The 18,539-nt window shown below is 41.4% G+C and overlaps 2 protein-coding genes across 4 annotated transcripts; one reads left to right on the forward strand and one right to left on the reverse strand.

Moving 5' to 3' along the window:
* Window positions 1–102: 102 nt before the first annotated feature.
* LOC124414686 (iodotyrosine deiodinase 1) lies at window positions 103–4,641 on the reverse strand. 2 transcript variants are annotated; one of them, XM_046895702.1, is made up of 5 exons: window positions 4,548–4,641; window positions 1,270–1,493; window positions 988–1,209; window positions 611–927; window positions 103–423 (listed from the first exon to the last, which is right to left on the reverse strand). In XM_046895702.1, exons 2-5 carry the CDS (start codon window positions 1,445–1,447, stop codon window positions 241–243), a joined length of 900 nt encoding a protein of 299 aa, XP_046751658.1. In that variant the 5' UTR covers window positions 1,448–1,493; window positions 4,548–4,641; the 3' UTR covers window positions 103–240. The 2 variants fall into 2 exon arrangements, with proteins under 2 accessions (XP_046751658.1, XP_046751659.1); XM_046895703.1 differs by lacking the exon at window positions 4,548–4,641 and adding an exon at window positions 1,710–1,927 and having other exon boundaries at window positions 1,270–1,491.
* Window positions 2,169–18,183, forward strand: LOC124414679 (ribosomal protein S6 kinase alpha-5-like). Of its 2 annotated transcripts, none has more exons than XM_046895691.1 (7): window positions 2,169–3,501; window positions 14,221–14,295; window positions 14,424–14,642; window positions 15,038–15,153; window positions 15,455–15,655; window positions 15,766–16,194; window positions 16,284–18,183. In XM_046895691.1, exons 1-7 carry the CDS (start codon window positions 3,384–3,386, stop codon window positions 17,859–17,861), a joined length of 2,736 nt encoding a protein of 911 aa, XP_046751647.1. In that variant the 5' UTR covers window positions 2,169–3,383; the 3' UTR covers window positions 17,862–18,183. The 2 variants fall into 2 exon arrangements, with proteins under 2 accessions (XP_046751647.1, XP_046751646.1); XM_046895690.1 differs by lacking the exon at window positions 2,169–3,501 and adding an exon at window positions 6,777–7,156.
* The last annotated feature ends 356 nt before the right edge of the window (window positions 18,184–18,539 follow it).

An 18,539-nucleotide genomic window follows, 5' to 3' on the forward strand; every position in this document is an offset into this window, starting at 1 on the left:
TGATAAGAAAATGACATTGGCAAAATACTGACATGACACTTGCAGAAAAAATAAACCCAATAGCATTGAAGTCAATGAAAATAATTCAGAAACTTTGTCTCATTTTGCATTACATGGTTCGATTTTATTCAAAATAATTACAAGAAAACTACAGCTACATTTTGAATGTTAGAGTACGCGATAAGTGTTACGTAGTAACTTGGTCAGTATAAAAATGTCTCAAAGTTCGTTAGCGGAGTTTCATATTTCAACAAGAATTTCTGACAGCGATTTCCGACGAAGGTTGGGCACTGTTGCATCTCTGGCTGGATAGCCAACCGGAAGTAGCAGGGTCAATTTCTCAGATGCAGGACGATTCAAGAGCTTACGAAGCGCCGGTCCACAATTCAATGGAGTTGATGTTAGTGTTACCAATCCAGTGCTCTGAAAATGGAGTAAAATTTAATATCATAAACATTTGAACAAGAACGAGGAATAGATATAATTTTTTTCGAGTTTGACGTGATGAAAAAAAAACTTTCAACTTGGGTGTAAACTAAATTCGCACCCTTACACCAAAGTTGAGGCTTTTTTCCATGAGGGTGGGGTTTGATGCAGAACGAAAAATCACCTGTATTGCTGTGAGAAGTATGCCACACGCAATAGAAACACTAATTTCGTTATAATAGTGAATCTTTCTCTTTCCATCAGGCCCGACGCTGTATATTTGTTTAAAAACCAAAATCAGGTACGGCGCGATGGTCAAATATTCCTTTATCCAATCGGTTCGAAGTGGCTGTAAATCGGTTGTCCATTTTTTCCCCATTCGTTTTTTATAATTAATTTCTTCCTCCTTCTCAACAATTTCCCTGATTGCAGCCTTTGTCCGAGGGTCCGATACTGCCACAAAAGTCCAGGGCTCGGTGTGCGCTCCACTGGGAGCAGTACCTGAAATTCATTCACAGTCAGCGTCAGAGCCGTAATTATTCAAAAAAAATCACTACATACCTGCGGATTTAACAATTTCCCGAATTACTTCTTTTGGTACAGGATCTGGACTGAAGAATCTAATCGTACGTCTAGCAGAAGCAACCTGATAAAACTCCCGCGCCCTGTGAATTAGCTGCTCTTCGGAAGGCCTTGTGTAAATGTAAGGCACATGTTCCAGGTCCCTGGGTAGAGCAGGTTCGTCGTCATTGTCATCAGCCGAATGTTCTCCATCGTTCTCATCTGGAATTTTATTAGAAGCAATTGGCAAAGATAATCTCGCACTAACTTTCATCGGCCTACCTGCTCCTTGTTCATCGTTCAAGGATTCCGATTCATCTTGATCCTGCTCCAGTATCTTTCTGGCAGTTTTCGCTACCCTCGATGACCGAGCAAAAGTGTTGAAAAGAAGAAAAGAGACTAAGCTGATGACAAGGTAATGCCAGTAATTGGCAAAGAACGGAAGGCTCTGCAAAATCATGTCACGCTTTCAACGGCAGTGATATCCACATACGTATTCGCCAACTGTAACGTATCAATAATTTAATTATTTCCAGACTATTCCTCTTTACTGGTTGCTTTTTTCCTTATCAGCAAACACGTTCCGTTTACCAAGCGTATATTATCAACTTGTGTAAACGCGATTGTTCGCCTCGGGTCGCTGTCTCATTCATTAAAATCAATAACAATCAATTCGATTTAGATGTCTGTGCTTGAGGACAAGTGTGCTTCACATATCCTACCATTCATACATATTATATGTGCGTGTCATTATACGGTGTGTAGAAAAACAGCTGCACCGTGATTCAGAGGAAATTTGTAGCCGGTGTAAGTATACCTTCAAGGTGAGACAAGATTAGGCGGTAATTAGAGCCGATCAGGATGACCACGTGAGATCGAGTCTATTTTTGAACCAGAAACGCGGCTTCCGCGAGTGCGTCGTTCGCTAGTCGAAGGTCTGTCTCCATTTGCTTGAATCGTTGAGCGTGTTAGCGATAATATGCATATCGAACGAAATTGTCCGTCTCCGAAAGCTGCGAATAACGCGCGATTTCATTCACAATAAGTGAGCAAGCTTCAACGGTATTTAAATGAAAAAGAAAGAAATAATAGAGGAATAATTAGAAAACAGCGCGTAGTATAGTTGACGAAATAGATCGTAGATGGCGAGAGGCGTGCGAATAATAAAGAGGAAAACAAAACACGGCAGAGCAGAAAATCCCAAGCCGAAAGATTGAGTGAGCCTGCACGAGGCTTCGTCGACTGATTTTCGACTCTGTTATTTAACGATGGGCTAAACGTCCATCCGCTCGATACCTATCGTGTTTTAGATCGAACATGTCTTCGTTTAACTCATCAAGTGATAAAAGCAGATCGTCGCGCCGAACGAAATGTCATTGTAGCGTCAGACGAGAGCCTTTCGAGCTTAAGTGACAGGTAGAAAAAAACATGGCCGCCGATTGTCATGTGCTCTAATCTCGGCCGAATAATTGACCAGTTGTTGTTTGCTTTTGTCATTAAAAGTTGAAAAAGAATTTCAAATCCAACCTCGAAAGTGATCCGATTCATTTCTCGCGTTCAAATCTACGCGTAAGAAATTATCGCGATACAATTTCGTACACGTACAAGACGCGTATTAGCTGTTTGAACAGGATAATTTGCGTCTAATTGTACGACGACGGCGACGACGACGACGACGACGGAATCGTAAAGGTTATTTACGTACGATTTTTTCAACTCGTCAAAAGCATGGGTATAAATAACTTGGAAAACCTGCGAATTGACGCGCAGTGTCAAAAGTTTCCAAGGTATCACGCTTTGTCTTTATTTCATGCGTTTGTAACTACGCGGCCCGGTTGTGCAATAAGAATAATTTCCAAATAAAGCACCGGTGGACATGATGAAAGGTGTTTATAAATTTCTTTGCTTCTTATAATTTTCTATACCCATATACGTCTATTCTCTTTTCGGCAAGTTAAATTATTTCCAACTCATTGAGTCCGATAACGTTAGTTCCCCGTTACGAACGGTGCATTTCTAAGAGAGGAAGTTGATAATGAAGGTCCGCCGTAAACACAACCAAGGAACGGCAAAAACCCCGTGAAGAACATACGCTGCACATAAGTCGAGAGGCGAACGGTTCACCGCAAAAACGGAAGAAATCTTTATCAGCTGAAAACAGTCGAAGCAAGTCAACGACGACGCAAGGCGCGGCAAGTCGTTCTCGTCTCTTCTGTAAAATGGCGTCTTAAAGTAATGCAAGTATACAGTTCTGGGCCGTGATTTAATCGTACAAAGTTTTGGACGTCATATTTGTCAGATCGGTTCTTCGAAAGCGTTGCGTTGTGGTACGGACGAAGTGTGCGGGCGAAGATAATCCGAGAAGACAACAACCACGGGTCAAGGAGACGACGGAGATGGACGTCTCTACCTCCTGCAACGCCACCATGCAGCCACCGTCCCTACCCCCACCACCCGATAAACACCTCGTCGTCGCGGAGACGGAGATGACTGTAACCCACGTGCTGACATTTGGTATTTATTTATTATTAACATTATTACGCTCGCAGGCACGTATTTTCTGTTCAAATTTTTCTCGCATGCATATTCATCGTCGCGCGCACGGCAGGGTGCAATTAAGTAAGCCTGACGGCGACGAAAGCGCTGCCGCATTATCGCCAGCTGTGTATTTTTCCCTGTAACCGCAAGTCCTGGAAAACAAGCTTATCGCGGCTACCGTTAAACTAGCTTTCGGCTTAAGATAGGACCCATTTGTTTCCAATGCCCGATTTTCTTTCCTCTGGCCAACAGTTGGAATCGGATATTAGTATTCACGTTTGTTACTGTCGTTGCAGCAGCGGTGTGTAGATAAGGTCGAATTATCCGAAGTAAGCGCGCGACAAATTGAGGATAATTGCGTCAGTCGTCGTAACGCGAGTGTCGAAATTTTTCGCTCAGCGACAAATATTCGATGACAATTGAACGATTATAGTTAATGCTACTACTATACTACTACCACTACTCCTACTACTCCTACTCCACTATACTCCGTTTAGCAAATTATTGCGTAACCATGAAGAATAAGAAGAAAAAAACACCAGTTATGCAACGTTTGTTTGATAGCAGCTGGCGCCCCGACTCAGCTGGCGAAAAGAAGAATCTCAGGGTTATACGGTTACCTCGATCCGCAAACCTTCTGCTGCTGCCGATGCAAAAATTTATGCCACCGAAAATGAGTATTTTTCGCCACCCGTTATCACCAGTCATAATGTATATATACATATACCGTCCACCTCTCCTCCTCCTCCTCCTCCCCCTCGTCAAACGGTATCTCAAAAGCGAGAATAACACATCTGTGTACAATACGTACCAACTAACGAGCCAACCACGGATCAAAATGCGGTACGTATAACAACAACACCAACAATAACAACAAAAAAATAAAACGATAAAAATAATCGTAATCCGTAACACGCGGCCGGTGACACTGATAGCGTTCGTTACGGATCTTATCTCTCGGTTTCCCCGCAGCAGCAGCGAGAGCCAGTTCGAACATAATTCCTTCCCCTTCCTTCCTTTCTCGACGTTGCTGAAACTCCACACCTAAGAACTCTCCGCGTTGCCCTCGTGTTTTCCAAATCAGCTGTTAGCCGTCGCTCGCAGGTCCGGGTGGGGGGGCAATTCGCAGCGGAACGTAGGAAAGGGGGGGGCGGGGATGAGCGGAGGGCAGCCCTCCTCACGCTGCGCCGCCTGTCATGTCCTCCCCCCTCCTTACTCCAACCCTCGAAAGGCGGGGGTGTCTACGGTCAGTTGCCAGCGGGACACCGCACCGCGCATCACGTAGTGGAGAGTGTCGCTCTTTCTTACGGTATTTCCACGACTTCTTTTCGCGTATAATATCATTGGACAAGGGATTTATTTTTTCGTGGTTGATTACGAGGCTTAGTAGTCCACATTCGCGTTTGGCTTGATATTCGAGACTTCGCGTTTGTGTCTGTAAGATATTATAAATATAACGTCGTTGGTATTTTTGTGGTGTCGCGAGGAATATGCGTATGTACATATAGAACGTGGCTCTCTCATTCATTGTGAACGTCTGGTATTAACGAGTTTTACTCGTATATACTAATAACGTCTGGAAACGATTATTCCAGTTTATTATATACTTTGACTTAGCTTGCGTTTAACGCTGGTATTATTATTATTACTACAAAACGCACGGACTGTGTTGGCAAGTGACTTGAACTACGTGCGCGTACCTTACACTTGATACTACTTGTTCTAAGCGAATATTATAATCGAAACAAAGGAGAGGAGGGGCTTTCCTATGAATTGGCAAACACTCGGTGAACGAGAAGTGGAAAAAAGTGTCCGCGGAGTTTGGCAGTGAAAGTGGGGCAGTCCCGTTGTGTGGTAGTCATCGATATTCGAGAAGAAAAATCCCGAGTGTTGGTCTCCTGCTACGGATTGTTGTTTTGTTGTTTTTTTTTTTTTTTCTGTTCTTGTTTCGTTTTTGCGCCTTATCACGGTACATGCCTCCGCTTTACACAACGTATTAACGCCGCGCACGCACTCACACAGAGAAGATACACCGAGCAGCAGATTGTGACACGCGCTGCGCACAGTAGTATTACTACCACCACTTTAGCGCACATACAGGCGTCATAGATACATACATACGTTGCTGCTGCTGCTGCTGCTGCTGCTGCTACACACCGCAGGTCAATTTCTCGAGTCTAGACTAACAGACTTCAGACCCAGGAGTCCCCGACGTCCTTCGCAATCGTCGCAGCGTTCGTATACGCCGTTCGCAATGTCGAGCGAGACGACGCCGAGGAGGAGAGGAAAGAGGGATTAGATATTATACTTACTTACTTATACCTACATCGTACGACTCACTTGACGCGCGGAGATATTAAGAAGGCTCATTTTTTTCTGCACAGGACCGGGGGACACCCGATGGTAACGTAGCGCAACAACACCGCGGAAAGTTACTGTATATAACTTACGGGAAAAACAGGATATATATGTGTATTTGTGTGTGGCGTGTAATACCTGACTCTAATCGACGACACTGGTGCTAATCCGTTGTGCCCCGTGATAATACAACTACGAAACGAATAGACCAAAAGCGAGAGAGAGAGAGAGAGAGAGAGAGGAGGAGGAGAGGACGTAAGACGAGAAGAGGAGAGTCGAGGAGAGACAACGCGGTTGAGTTGCGGTTAAAAATAAAATACATTCGGTATAATGCGAGAGGAGGGACCAACTCGGAGTAGAAGTTGAAAGTGCATACGAAATTAAACGGTCGTCTTCGTCGTCGTCGTCGTCGTCGTGTTATACGGAGGTATTAGGAAAGTCCCAAGAAGACGACCGATAGACATCTTTCTCTGTTGCAACGCAGTTTAAAACGTATTATCATTGATTAACGTATTAGGGTAGGCTTGTGTTCCTCCTGTGGAACTCCATAATAAGGAGAATAGTAGCGAGAGAAAATAAAAGAATCGTCGAGATCGAGGTAAAAGTCGACTTGTGATGAGTGGTGAAAACAAGTTGAACTGCCGTCGTAGATCGGGCGAAGAAGAGGAAAAAGAAGAAGAAACTTCTTGTTACAATAGTAGCCGCGATTGTCACACGCACCACGCGGCTGTTCTCGTCGTCAGCTGACCTGCAGCACGCAATAGAGATACGATAACATCTCCCGACTGGTGCACTGGGTCGCTTATAGACTTGCGTCGTTGTCGAGGAGGATAAACAGACAGCGATCGGCGTACGATTGGATCATCCACTTTGCCGGTCAACGCGGTTTCTTCGAATACAAAGCCGAAGAAAGGTAGAAGAAGGAGGACCATGAAGAACCCGGAACACGAGAGTGGATATTTCGAGGACGGTAGCGACGTCGAGATTATCGGCGAGTCCGATCACTCAAACTCCGGGGCATCCGGACGCAGGGGGATCAAGTGGACGTCGGGTGTATCAGGTGGATCCGGAGGATCCGCCGGATCCTGCAGCTTGGCCAAGGCCATCAATGAGTTGGACGTTAGCGATTCGCCCGCATCGCCGCAGCCCGTAACGACAACGGGGGACTACGACTACCACGACGACGACAACGACGACGTCGACGTCGACGTCGACGACGACGACGACAACAATGACGTCGACGACGATGTACGTCGGCAGAGAAGACCTAGAGGTAAATTTCGCCTCGTCGATTATATCTACCGCAGCAAATAATACATATTTGTGTAATCATCATCATCATCATCATTTATTCGTTTTATTCAAAAATTCACCATTTATTATTGTTCATTTACATTAGACTCAAGTATTATTATTTTATAATCGTATAAGAAGAACGTAGTAGCGCTGAGAAAAATCACTGCAGGAATTTATATTATCGACGAATTCATATATTATATCTAAAGAGACAACCAGCGTATATACAAATACTATTATATATATATATGTATGTATATGTATATATACACGCCTATGCTGCAGAGAGTTGCTGGAATCATCGATTCGCGGAGCTCGGGTTTTACCTTCGATCGGGATTCCCGTCAGGCCACTTTCCAACTTTTTCTCTCTATCTCTCTCTCTCTCTCTCGCTCTATCTTCTAATTTCGTTTCAATTTTTCTTGTTTTTTAACACGTACACACACACACGCACACAGAGTTATCAGGCACATATTTACGTATTATATAAAGATACAAGCACAGAAATTTATATTAACATCGGCAAAACCTTGGACGAGTCGCGAGTGTAGATAAGAGAAAATTGTAAATCGAACCGAATCGGCGAGCTGAGAGAGGTTTGAAACGAGGTTGAAGTTAGTAAGGTTATCTTAACGAAACATTGGGAAGAAAAAAAATTACTGTTTTCTTATTTTTACTATGATTTCGTTTTTCGCTCGTCAGCCGGTTGTTTTCACGTAAACGGAAAAAGCTGGAAAACCTGGAATAGAAAACTTTTCTCTTTGTCGAGAAAACAAATCGGATTAAACGGTTGAAATTTCAAAGCGATTTGAATTTCAACCGAATGTAAAGTCAACAAGCTGAACGATTTAGGTCTCTTAATCCTCATCCTCCTCATGCGAATGCCATTGCCATTGTTTCCGTTTAACATCTTAAGCCGTCGACTGCAGCCGCATAACGATGGTTAATAATCCATCCCTTCTTTTGTCCCACATAAGCTAATCTCTCATGAATACACATTCCCGGAAGGTTATGGCGGGTTTGAAAAGTACAATGGGTAATAGACCTAAAATTTCAGTTCCATTTTTGAATTATAGTATAACGTTATATACCCTATTCGAACCGCAAAAACCGACCGATGATGAGTAAGGGTGCAATAATGATGAAAATCGTTTTCGCGCAGGTGTAATTAGCCTTCTAACAATTAGGTTCGGGTTTATCCTCGGTGAAAACATCGGAAATTGGGAGGGAATTTTACGACCTCGACTTTACGCCGCGACACGACGGGTTTAATTTGGGTCGGCTTTGTGTCCCGGTTGTTTAGACCGTCTACTCAATACTATATACACGCTTTTCTCATATACAATTTTCATACAGGCGTATTGCACGTATTATATTATATTATATTATATATGTATATAAACACATAGAGGGTGTCCATCCATGTTTATGGCTTATAATACGACTGAAACAAAATACGCAGGAGGTCTCCACGTGTGTGCATGTATTTCGTGTCGCCAGTATCAACTCGAGTGTATTTATTTGTTATGCCCCGATGATGATGCGGTTAAGAGAAGTAGCACTTTGTGTATTAAGTATGATATACCGATCAGTTGGTGTGAGTAAGCGTTACACATTATACTGTATGCGTCAGCGGTATTCGGAGAGCAATAAATGTTGAAACAACAACACAACAATAGCAGGGGGCGGGGGAGGGGGGCGGGTACCGGTGCAGCAACGGCAGCTTTAACTTTGAACAAACAATTTGAATTTCGCAACCTTTTCGAATATCGACGCACGATTGACGTTTTGAATATACCCGTTTGAGTTTATTACATGGATGTATGTATAATGTATAGGTATGTAGAAATAATCATGATTTATGTAGGTAGGTAGGTAGGTAGGTAGGTAGGTATAGAAAATTCAAACATGTTTGAATAATACTTTCGGCGAAATAATAAATTGGCTGGAATTTCGTTGGTTCTTCTTCTTTTCTTTTTTCTTTCTTTCTTTCTTTCTTGTTTATTATTATTATATCGTCTCGCCGAGATTTCAATTCACTTTCTTTTCTTTCTATAACCGCACCACCATTACTACCGCTGCTGCTGTTGATGCTGATGCTGATTCGATCCCCACCCCAACTACCACAATTATTACCGCTCTTACTTTATATCTCCGCCATATCACCGTCCCTGCGGTTCATCTTTCGAGAAAGTTGTATGAATATAAATAATTAGCGAAATATACGTTCATATGTATGTTGTGTGTGTGTGTGTGTGTAACGTATATATATATACCTACATAGGTATATATGTGTATATAACTACACGATTGTGTTTGCAGCTTAAATGTATTTTGTATATGTCCCTACACACACACGTCATGACCAAAACGCTATACTAAACAGACTCGCGAAAACATATTTTTATTCTTAAAGATCTTGCGATATTTTCACGAACCACCGACAATGTACATACATCTGTTTTGTTTTTCTTTTTTCAAATTTTTTTTTTTATTTTTTATTCATTCTTCCGAGTGTCGTCTCTCTCTTTCTCTTTTCTGCAGTCAGTACTGCTGCTTCTGCTGCTGCTGATGATGATGATGATTATATATCACGTCGCCGCAGCAGCAGCAGCAATAGCAACAGCACCAACAACAGCAACGCGACGTATCTTTTACCGTATTAATATACACGTATAATATCCATTATGTACACCAATACACGTATGTTTATGTGTATGTAAAAAATACATGGAACGCTAACTTATGAGTATTGTATAATGTACGAAGTACAACCATTTGCGTAGATCGAGAAACTTAAACCTACGTATGTATGTATGTACATAGAGAAGAGCAGCAGCTATCTCCGAGGACAGGTATATACGTATATAGTATAAGAGGTGTAATAGCTGTTGAATTTCGTGTTTGTTAACGCGTTATTAATTTTTAAAACTATGCGAATATACGGAATATAGCGTCTGTGGTTGATTCTTTTTTTTCCTTTTGGTTTTTTTTCTCTTTTTTTTTTTTTGATCTACCGCATAGGCCTCGCCGATACCACACCATGCATAAACAACAAATTCAGAACCTTAACTAAAGGTTGCGTAATAGCCTGAGTATGTCGCGATGCGTTGCTGCAGTACACGTATGTACATACATATGTTTATTTTGAATGTATTATAGTTATATGCATACGACTTGACGATGCGGAAAGACGGAAGGACGCCGCGCGTCTATATGAAGTTTTTTTCCTGTCCTCTTGGCACTTTTTTTTTTTTTTTTTTTTTTTTTTAATGTCTGTTTCTTTGATGTTAACGAAAAAAGAAAGATTACGACAAATTTTTGCACACGTCTCGCAAAATCATTTCATCCAAGGTCGATATCATTCTGCATTATACTGACGTATTACATACACGATACGTGAAATATGTAACCTATTATGAATCAATAATGCGGAAATGATAATATAATAACAATATTGTGTGTTTATGGATGTATACATATATGTATGTATTTGATTTTGAATCGATCTTCAGGAGAATCGATCTTCTGTATCAATTCTTCAGTCGTTGATTTCTCGAAAGAATCTATTCTTTTACCTGCTTCTCGGTTTCCGGGTTCTGAGGCAATATCAAATGAACAATCTTATTTTACCGAGTCACGTAAAAATATTAGAGTGCGAGAATGCTTATAGAACAAAGAATAACTAGAGCAGAAAGTAAACAGTAACCATTGAGGTTAGGATTTTGGTTAATCGCTTAGCTCAAGGTTTCGATCATTAGCTTATTGTTAATGTGGAGTTTGTTTTTTTTTTTTGGGACACGTAACATGAAAAGATTGATTTCAGCAAAATCGATCTTTTCGACCCTTCGATTTGTAGTGGAATCGATTTTCACACGTATAACATCTCGATAGATCGATCTTTTCGGTCGTTCGATTTTCAGTAGAATCGATTTTCACACGTTCGATTTCGAATCGATCCAGGGATCGAATTTTTACAAAAAATCGAACATCCCTAATTGCCATTGTAACTGCCGCATGCTGAGCTGCGGAAGGAGGATCGTTATTGAAAAAGCACGAGCGGCGCGAGAAAGGCGAATCCAAGAACCACCTGCGGCGAGGCGGAGTTAGTTAGATAAAGAGAGAGAGGCCCGCGTCTGTTCCTTGGCTTTGCTTTACCTTACTTTACCTTACTTTACCTTACTTTACTTAACCTTACCTACCGCTACGCTGCTTCGTATCATATCAGGAGGCAAGACGACGACGGACGAAGCGCAAGCCGCAGACGAGCGACGGTCGGCTGGTCGGTTCTCGTTCGAAGAACCGAAAGAAAGTCGGTCCCGTTACGAAATAGCGAGTGAATGCCGGCAATCTAGGTCAAGCAAAAGCGGAACTTCTGCACACCGAGTACCGGCTGTGACTCTCCGCTGCTAAAACGCATCATACATACAATGTCTGGTCTGCATGCTTCGCAAAATTTCTTAGGCGGCTTAACGTTTCGACCTATGCACATATGTACGGTACGTTAATGCCTACACAGCTTTACGTTCCCGTCGCTACCGTTAATGTAACAATGCTGCTTACTACTGATGCTTCTGGATACTGCCGAAGCAGACAGCCTCATGCCTAAATGTACCGTTCGTCGTTCGGTTCTCTTAGTTCTCTAGGTCGGGGTCTCACTAATTCGGCTCTTCTTGGTCGCGTTGAATTTCTTTCAGAATTCTGTGTAGATACGTGATATTCTTTCATTCATCTATAATCTATCGGAGAATTTACTTACCTTTGCACGATGGATGTGCACTTGTATACGTATGTATTATAATATAGATTATGCCTATAACTAACTGACTAACACATATAAACGTCGTCAACGACGACGACGACGACGACGACGACGATCGCGGTGTTATAATAACTGGGTCAAATTCTAGGCAAGCCGCGTATGTTGTATTTTATACATACCTATAACGTCGTACACGTTCACCCTCGACTATGTAGCGACATAAAACGTATGTACGTGTGGTACACCTATCTACTACTGCTACTCGTAGATACATACATACATACGTGCGGACGCGTAACGTGGTACGTACCTGAATTCGATCATGGCCGCCGTCACCACCACCTTGACACAAATCACGAGTCATTTTGCGAAGAGCGCACCTCAATCCCGCCGCCGCGCCGCGCCGTTTTTTACCTTTGACTCTTTTTCTCTCATGGTGTGGTCCTGCACACTTACTTTACATATAAAAATACATACATATGTGTGTGTGTGTTTGTGTGTGTGTGTAAAGTAATTTTTGCTGACTTCAATAAATAAATAAATGTACTATTACAAAAATTATATGTATACACCCACACACACACACACACACACATACAATTTGCGAAAAAACATCTTCCAATCTTAATGTTGTTATTACCTTTTAAACTCGTATTATTTCTTTACCTAGAATACGCTACTTCTCCAGCTGTGTTTCCTGGTCGTTTCTCTCTCTCTCTCTCTGTCTCTCTCGATTTATTCCTCTTCGTCCTCCCGTTTTTTTTTACCGTTCTTCAATTTTATCTGTGTATGCATCTACCATCGGATATTTACCCACCTTATGCTTAGCCTGTATGATTCATCTGTAAATTACACTAGATTGAAAAGGTAGTAAAGTTATTGTAACGATATTTGGGGACGGGGGGGGGAGGGGTCACGAGTCGGGGTCAAAACTTGAAAGGATCGATGTTTGGAATGGTCGATATATATATATGGAAATTTCAAACATTTGAAAATAAAATAACGAACGAATAGTTGTTCGAAATATATTGATTTTTGAAAGTGTCAAGTGATTAGTAGTCGTTGGTAGTAAATTATAATTCTTGATTTTTGAAAGTGACACTGATTGAGTATCATTCTAATCAGTGACACTTTCGAAATGAAGATTTCGAACAATTCATCTCTTTTTATTTCATTTTCGAATGTTTTTGAAATCGGTCATTACAAAAATATTGATCCTTTCAAGTTTTCACCGCCATCAAAAAGCCACTAATTTCTCATTTTTGCAATAACTTTGAAGGAACGAAAATTTCAATATATTATCATATGTTTTGTTTTATTACGGTTCACAGAATTTCAAAAACAATTCCAAAATCTCGAAGTATCTTATCGGTTTTTCATCAGCATGAATCGTTACGATGACGAATTACTAACTTCAACACGGTTATATTACACTGTTGCGTATTGTTGATCGTTATTGCGACATACGTGGCTCGTTTCTGTCAAATGTGAAGGATATATCAGTATTATTACGTAGATGTGCGTGAAATTGAATGTCTTATTACACATTTAAAAAATAAAATTTTTTGTTTTTTGTCCTCATACATGTATAGGTATATACTGATGTACTTACCTGCGCAAATACTTCTCGTTAATTGATTTCGATTTCGCCTATGTATCCCCTCATTATTTTTAAATACATATAGCTATATATGTTTATAGTAGTACATCTATGATTCGCGTAATTACATTTTGCGCAACTGACGACATTATATGTATAGTATAAGCGATGAAAAAAACAAGCAAGAAATGACCAATAAAATAATGAGAATAACGGTAGTAATACAAACTGAGATTCACGGGATTTCGACAGTTTGGAAAAATTGTCTTATCATCGTGGTGTCGTATGTAGGTATATCTACGGTGGGTTGTTTATTTTTTCTTTTCGCTTCGTTTCGTTTCTTTTGTCTAACGCAACCACTCGGCCCACGTTGCAGCAGATCGTATAATACCTACAAAGTCAGACGCAGTGAGTTGCGCATTATTGCGTATACATTACACCTATACATGTATAATGCATGCGTGAACGAACGGTCTCGTTTCTAAAAATTTTACTCTCTACTTTCTATTTCTTTTCTACATATATTATATATTCGATAGTTTTTCCAGGTTATTCTCAATAGCTGAAGAATAATTTATATATTGCCAGTCGAGATAATATAACTTATTATTAATATGTTGAAAATTTACAAACAATTTAGGCAATTTGTAATAATTCTTTTATTCTCTCTTGTTTACAGTTAATCTGGCCGACAATGGAGGTCAAAGGGTCGATATGTCGCACTTTGACCTACTGAAGGTCCTCGGAACCGGAGGTCAGTATACGAAATGTTTATACACGGAATAATTATTGATTGAAGTGAAAATAAATTTTTTTGAAAGAAAGCTCGCCTAACAAAAGGAACCAATAACTCTTATTAACAATGAATTACATATATTTCAGCCTATGGGAAGGTCTTCTTGGTTCGGAAGAGAACCGGCGCCGATACCGGACGTCTGTATGCCATGAAGACCCTAAAGAAGGCATCGATAGTTCAAAAAAAGAAGACCACGGAACACACGAAGACCGAAAGACAAGTCCTCGAGGCTGTTAGGGATAGCCCATTCCTGGTCACGCTGCATTACGCTTTTCAAACAGACGCAAAACTCCATCTTATATTAGGTAAGAACGAATTAAATTTTAGACAACGATTGTAATATTTGATGGTGTTTCTCTCTCTTTTTTTTTTGTTTTTTTTTTTCCCTCAAAATCGTTTTCACTTATTACGATGATGATCGTCGATTCTAAAACTATAATTATAAATAAACAATAACATGCAGCAAGCATTCATACATACATAATACATCATGTACTGAATTAACGGTTTGGCCATCGTCTAATTCGAGGACTTGAGATGGGCGTGATAACCTTCGACGGATTCGTTTTTACCTTGAAGCAAAACGCGCGGACGCAAGATCGGGTTTTAATCGTATAATAAAATTCTTTTTCAATGTTCTTATTTACTTATTTTTTTATCTTTCTTAATTGTTTTAGCCTGTTTTTTTCTTGTTTTTTAGATTACGTTAGCGGCGGTGAATTATTCACTCATCTGTATCAACGGGAACATTTCACGGAGGACGAAGTTCGAGTCTATATCGGCGAGATAATACTCGCACTGGAACATCTGCATAAGGTATTTAAAAGTAGAAGAAAATATATATTTTTTTTTTAAATACGTAAACCTTCGCTTCGTCTGATATATTTTTTTTTGTCATCTTTTTCTTTCTCTCTCTCTTGATCTTACAGACCAAGGTAACTTTGTTTATCGAATAAAAATGACTTGAAAATTTTGTCTCATATTTCTTTCATATATTATACTCACTTAAGCGCTATTTATGGAAAGAAATATACCAATGATGATATATTTAAAAAAAAAATTTCAATCTCATACATGTTAAAATATTTATCTCTACCTTCCTCTCTCTTTTTTACAGCTTGGAATTATATACCGCGACATTAAACTCGAGAATATTTTACTGGATCGCGAGGGCCACATAGTTCTTACCGATTTTGGCCTCAGCAAGGAGTTTCTCCCTCATGAGAGAGAGCACAATGCCAGAGCCTACTCTTTCTGTGGTACGATAGAGTATATGGCGCCTGAAGTTGTTCGTGGAGGATCTGCGGGGCATGATATTGTAAGTGGTTTAAATAAGCAAAGATGAAATTAAAGACTTCGTGCAATTTCTGTAATTAGGTAATAGTTTGATGCTTATTTAAAAAAAAATTTTTTGATAATCCTACACAGGCGGTCGACTGGTGGAGCGTTGGCGTTCTGACGTACGAACTGCTGACGGGTGCCTCGCCGTTCACAGTTGAGGGGGAGAGAAATACTCAGCAAGAAATATCGAGAAGAATATTAAGAACGGAACCTCCTATTCCTGGGCATCTCAGTGCCTCTGTTCGGAGTTTCATTTCAAGTCTTCTGGTAAAAGATCCTCGACAGAGGTTAGGGGGAGGACCTCAGGATGCCAAGGAACTCAAGGAACACGAATTTTTCAAAAACGCTTCACCTGCCTTCAGTTGGGAAGCTCTTGAGTCTCGACAGATTACTCCTCCCTTTGTACCCAGGATCACTCACGAGCTAGACACAAGCAATTTTTCAGAGGAATTTACCAAAATGGTTGCTGCCGATAGCCCTGCTGTTGTGCCGCCAAATTATGACAAACTCTTTCGGGTAAGAATTGTCGTAGGATATTGATTTGAATAAGGAGTTAGAAAGTTTTGTTTTCATCTAATTTGTTATATGTTCAATTCAAATTTCAGGGCTATTCGTATGTCGCGCCATCGATATTGTTCACGGAAAATGTTATCAGTGAGGATATATTTAAACACGGTGAACGGACTACGAATGAGGATCAACACCAGCGTCCGTCGGCTTCGGACGTGTTGGCCGCTCGTTTCGAGGAATCAATGTTTTTCAAAACGTATGAGCTTGACCCCAGAGAGGAAGCTTTGGGTGACGGAAGTTTTTCAGTGTGTCGTAGGTGTAGGCATCGTGAAACGCAACAGGAGTTTGCAGTGAAGATAGTTAGCCGAAGAGTCGATTGCGGAAGGGAAGCGAATCTATTGCAGACCTGCCAGGGCCATCCGAGTATTGTAGAACTGAAACACGTTTACCACGACCGAGCTCACACCTATCTAGTAATGGAACTTTTGAAGGGAGGTGAACTCATGCGGAAGTCTCGTCCCTTCCCTGAGCTTCAAGCCAGTCGAATAATGCGCCAGCTTGCCTCGGCAGTAAGTTTCATGCACGCCAGAGGCATCGTACATCGTGACCTCAAGCCAGAGAACATAGTATTTGCCAACACAGGCGACGACTCGCTGGTGAAGGTGGTTGACTTTGGGTTCGCGAGAATTAGACGAGGCCGCGAGCCTCTTCATACTCCCTGCTTCACGCTACCCTACGCAGCGCCAGAGGTTCTTGCTAGGCAAGGATACGACGAAAGCTGTGACCTCTGGAGCCTGGGCGCCATCCTTTACTCTATGCTCTCAGGACGGCCCCCATTCCGAACGGGTTCACCGGATTTTGCATCACGCGTCAAGGCGGGTGACATAGACTTTGACGGAGAGGCATGGCGAGGAGTTTCAGCATCGGCGAAGAACGTTGTACGGGGTCTTTTAACGACAGATCCCAATCGGAGACTCACTGCTACCGAGCTTGCTAATCACGAGTGGGTTTTGGGCTCAACTACACCTGCCGCCACACCAGTGGCTGAATCTTCTTCTTCTATGTCAGCCTCAACCTCAATGAGTGAAAAGGGCCAGAGCTTCAAGCTGAGGGAAGTCGATTCGGCAAAGCTTGCTCAAAGACGAAGGCTTCCCAAAAGGTCCACATCGAGTTCCGGGTCTTCTTCGGCTTCCACAGCGTCCTCGAACCCCTCCGTTCAGCTGCTCCAGCCACCCAGCGCGAGCACCACCATCGCTTCCGCCTCCCCCGCGCAACCCAGTGTTTTTGACTTTGGCGAGGAAAGAGTAAACGAATATCTCAGTTCTTTGTCTTCCTCGTCTGACTCGAATTCGCCAAGAATAGCTGGCCGGAAAACTGAGAGGCCGAATCAATCCGGTGGCCCTAGAGCCAAAAGACGCAAACGCGATCTTGACAATGTTGCGAATGTTCAGGAAGACGGAAATGGAAGTGGTAACGGAAACGGGAGCGGAAATGAAAACGGTCCGGTTACAAGATCGAGAAAACGGAAGTTGGAGCAAAATACTAGCGGTTCCGATAGCTGTGTCGAATCTACCGATGCAACGACCCGCCCTGGTAAAAGAGATCCAATTGTACACAGAAAACAGAGAACTGGAAAACGGCCCAAGCGACTCGCTACCATAATAGTAGAGTAAAAATTGGATGTAAGCGTTTATGATAAGTTAAAGCTGACGATATTACTCGTTTTTGTTTCCTATGCATTTTCCGTGACGTAACGCTGCTGCCTTTGGGAGTTGATCGTGCAAGACGCGGATATCGCACCATTCCTATCTCAGTACTTTTAGATTCTTTGTAAATACATGTAGGTAAGTGTTGGTTTGAGCATCGCCATTATCGCCTACTATATTTTCAAGTGGCGTCTTTGATCAGTTTATAAAGTGAAGGTGTTGATTTTTTAACGGGTAGTTAGGCTAAATTGTAATAATACTAACGACGACAACGTAGATGAAAACAACTGTGTATAAATTCGATGAGTCAAGGGTCGGACGTCCTACTACCTTCGGTAAGAGACGTGTACAGAAAAAAGAAGAGAGTGAAGCATGAAGTTATTTTTATTGTTGAGTATTTAAAAAAAATGAGCATATCTAGAAATCTGTTTATTTTTTCTGCAATATTATAGTTATGCATACATACATACATATAATATATACACATCCTCATACATAGGTATATATAAATATAGATGATGTATAATTCTTGGGTTTTTCTGTGATTACAATATGTTGTATAAACGAAACGTTGTAACGAAAAGTTGACAATTGTTTAATACACACATACTGTGACTGTGCCTCGGGTATACCCAATTTTAAGAG

This window comes from Diprion similis, chromosome 14 (assembly GCF_021155765.1).
Source record: "Diprion similis isolate iyDipSimi1 chromosome 14, iyDipSimi1.1, whole genome shotgun sequence".
In the NCBI taxonomy this organism is placed as follows: domain Eukaryota; kingdom Metazoa; phylum Arthropoda; class Insecta; order Hymenoptera; family Diprionidae; genus Diprion; species Diprion similis.

What these genes read in the sequence shown, in the direction of transcription:
- LOC124414686 (XM_046895702.1), bottom strand. Translation starts at nt 1,447, where the DNA reads ATGATTTTGCAGAGCCTTCCGTTCTTTGCCAATTACTGGCATTACCTT. An exon ending in GGAAATTGTTAAATCCGCAG is followed by an intron (nt 928 to 987) that starts GTATGTAGTGAT and finishes AATGAATTTCAG; the next exon opens with GTACTGCTCCCAGTGGAGCG. An exon ending in TACTTCTCACAGCAATACAG is followed by an intron (nt 424 to 610) that starts GTGATTTTTCGT and finishes CTCCATTTTCAG; the next exon opens with AGCACTGGATTGGTAACACT.
- LOC124414679 (XM_046895690.1), top strand. Translation starts at nt 6,814, where the DNA reads ATGAAGAACCCGGAACACGAGAGTGGATATTTCGAGGACGGTAGCGAC. An exon ending in TCGGCAGAGAAGACCTAGAG is followed by an intron (nt 7,157 to 14,220) that starts GTAAATTTCGCC and finishes TCTTGTTTACAG; the next exon opens with TTAATCTGGCCGACAATGGA. An exon ending in AAAACTCCATCTTATATTAG is followed by an intron (nt 14,643 to 15,037) that starts GTAAGAACGAAT and finishes CTTGTTTTTTAG; the next exon opens with ATTACGTTAGCGGCGGTGAA.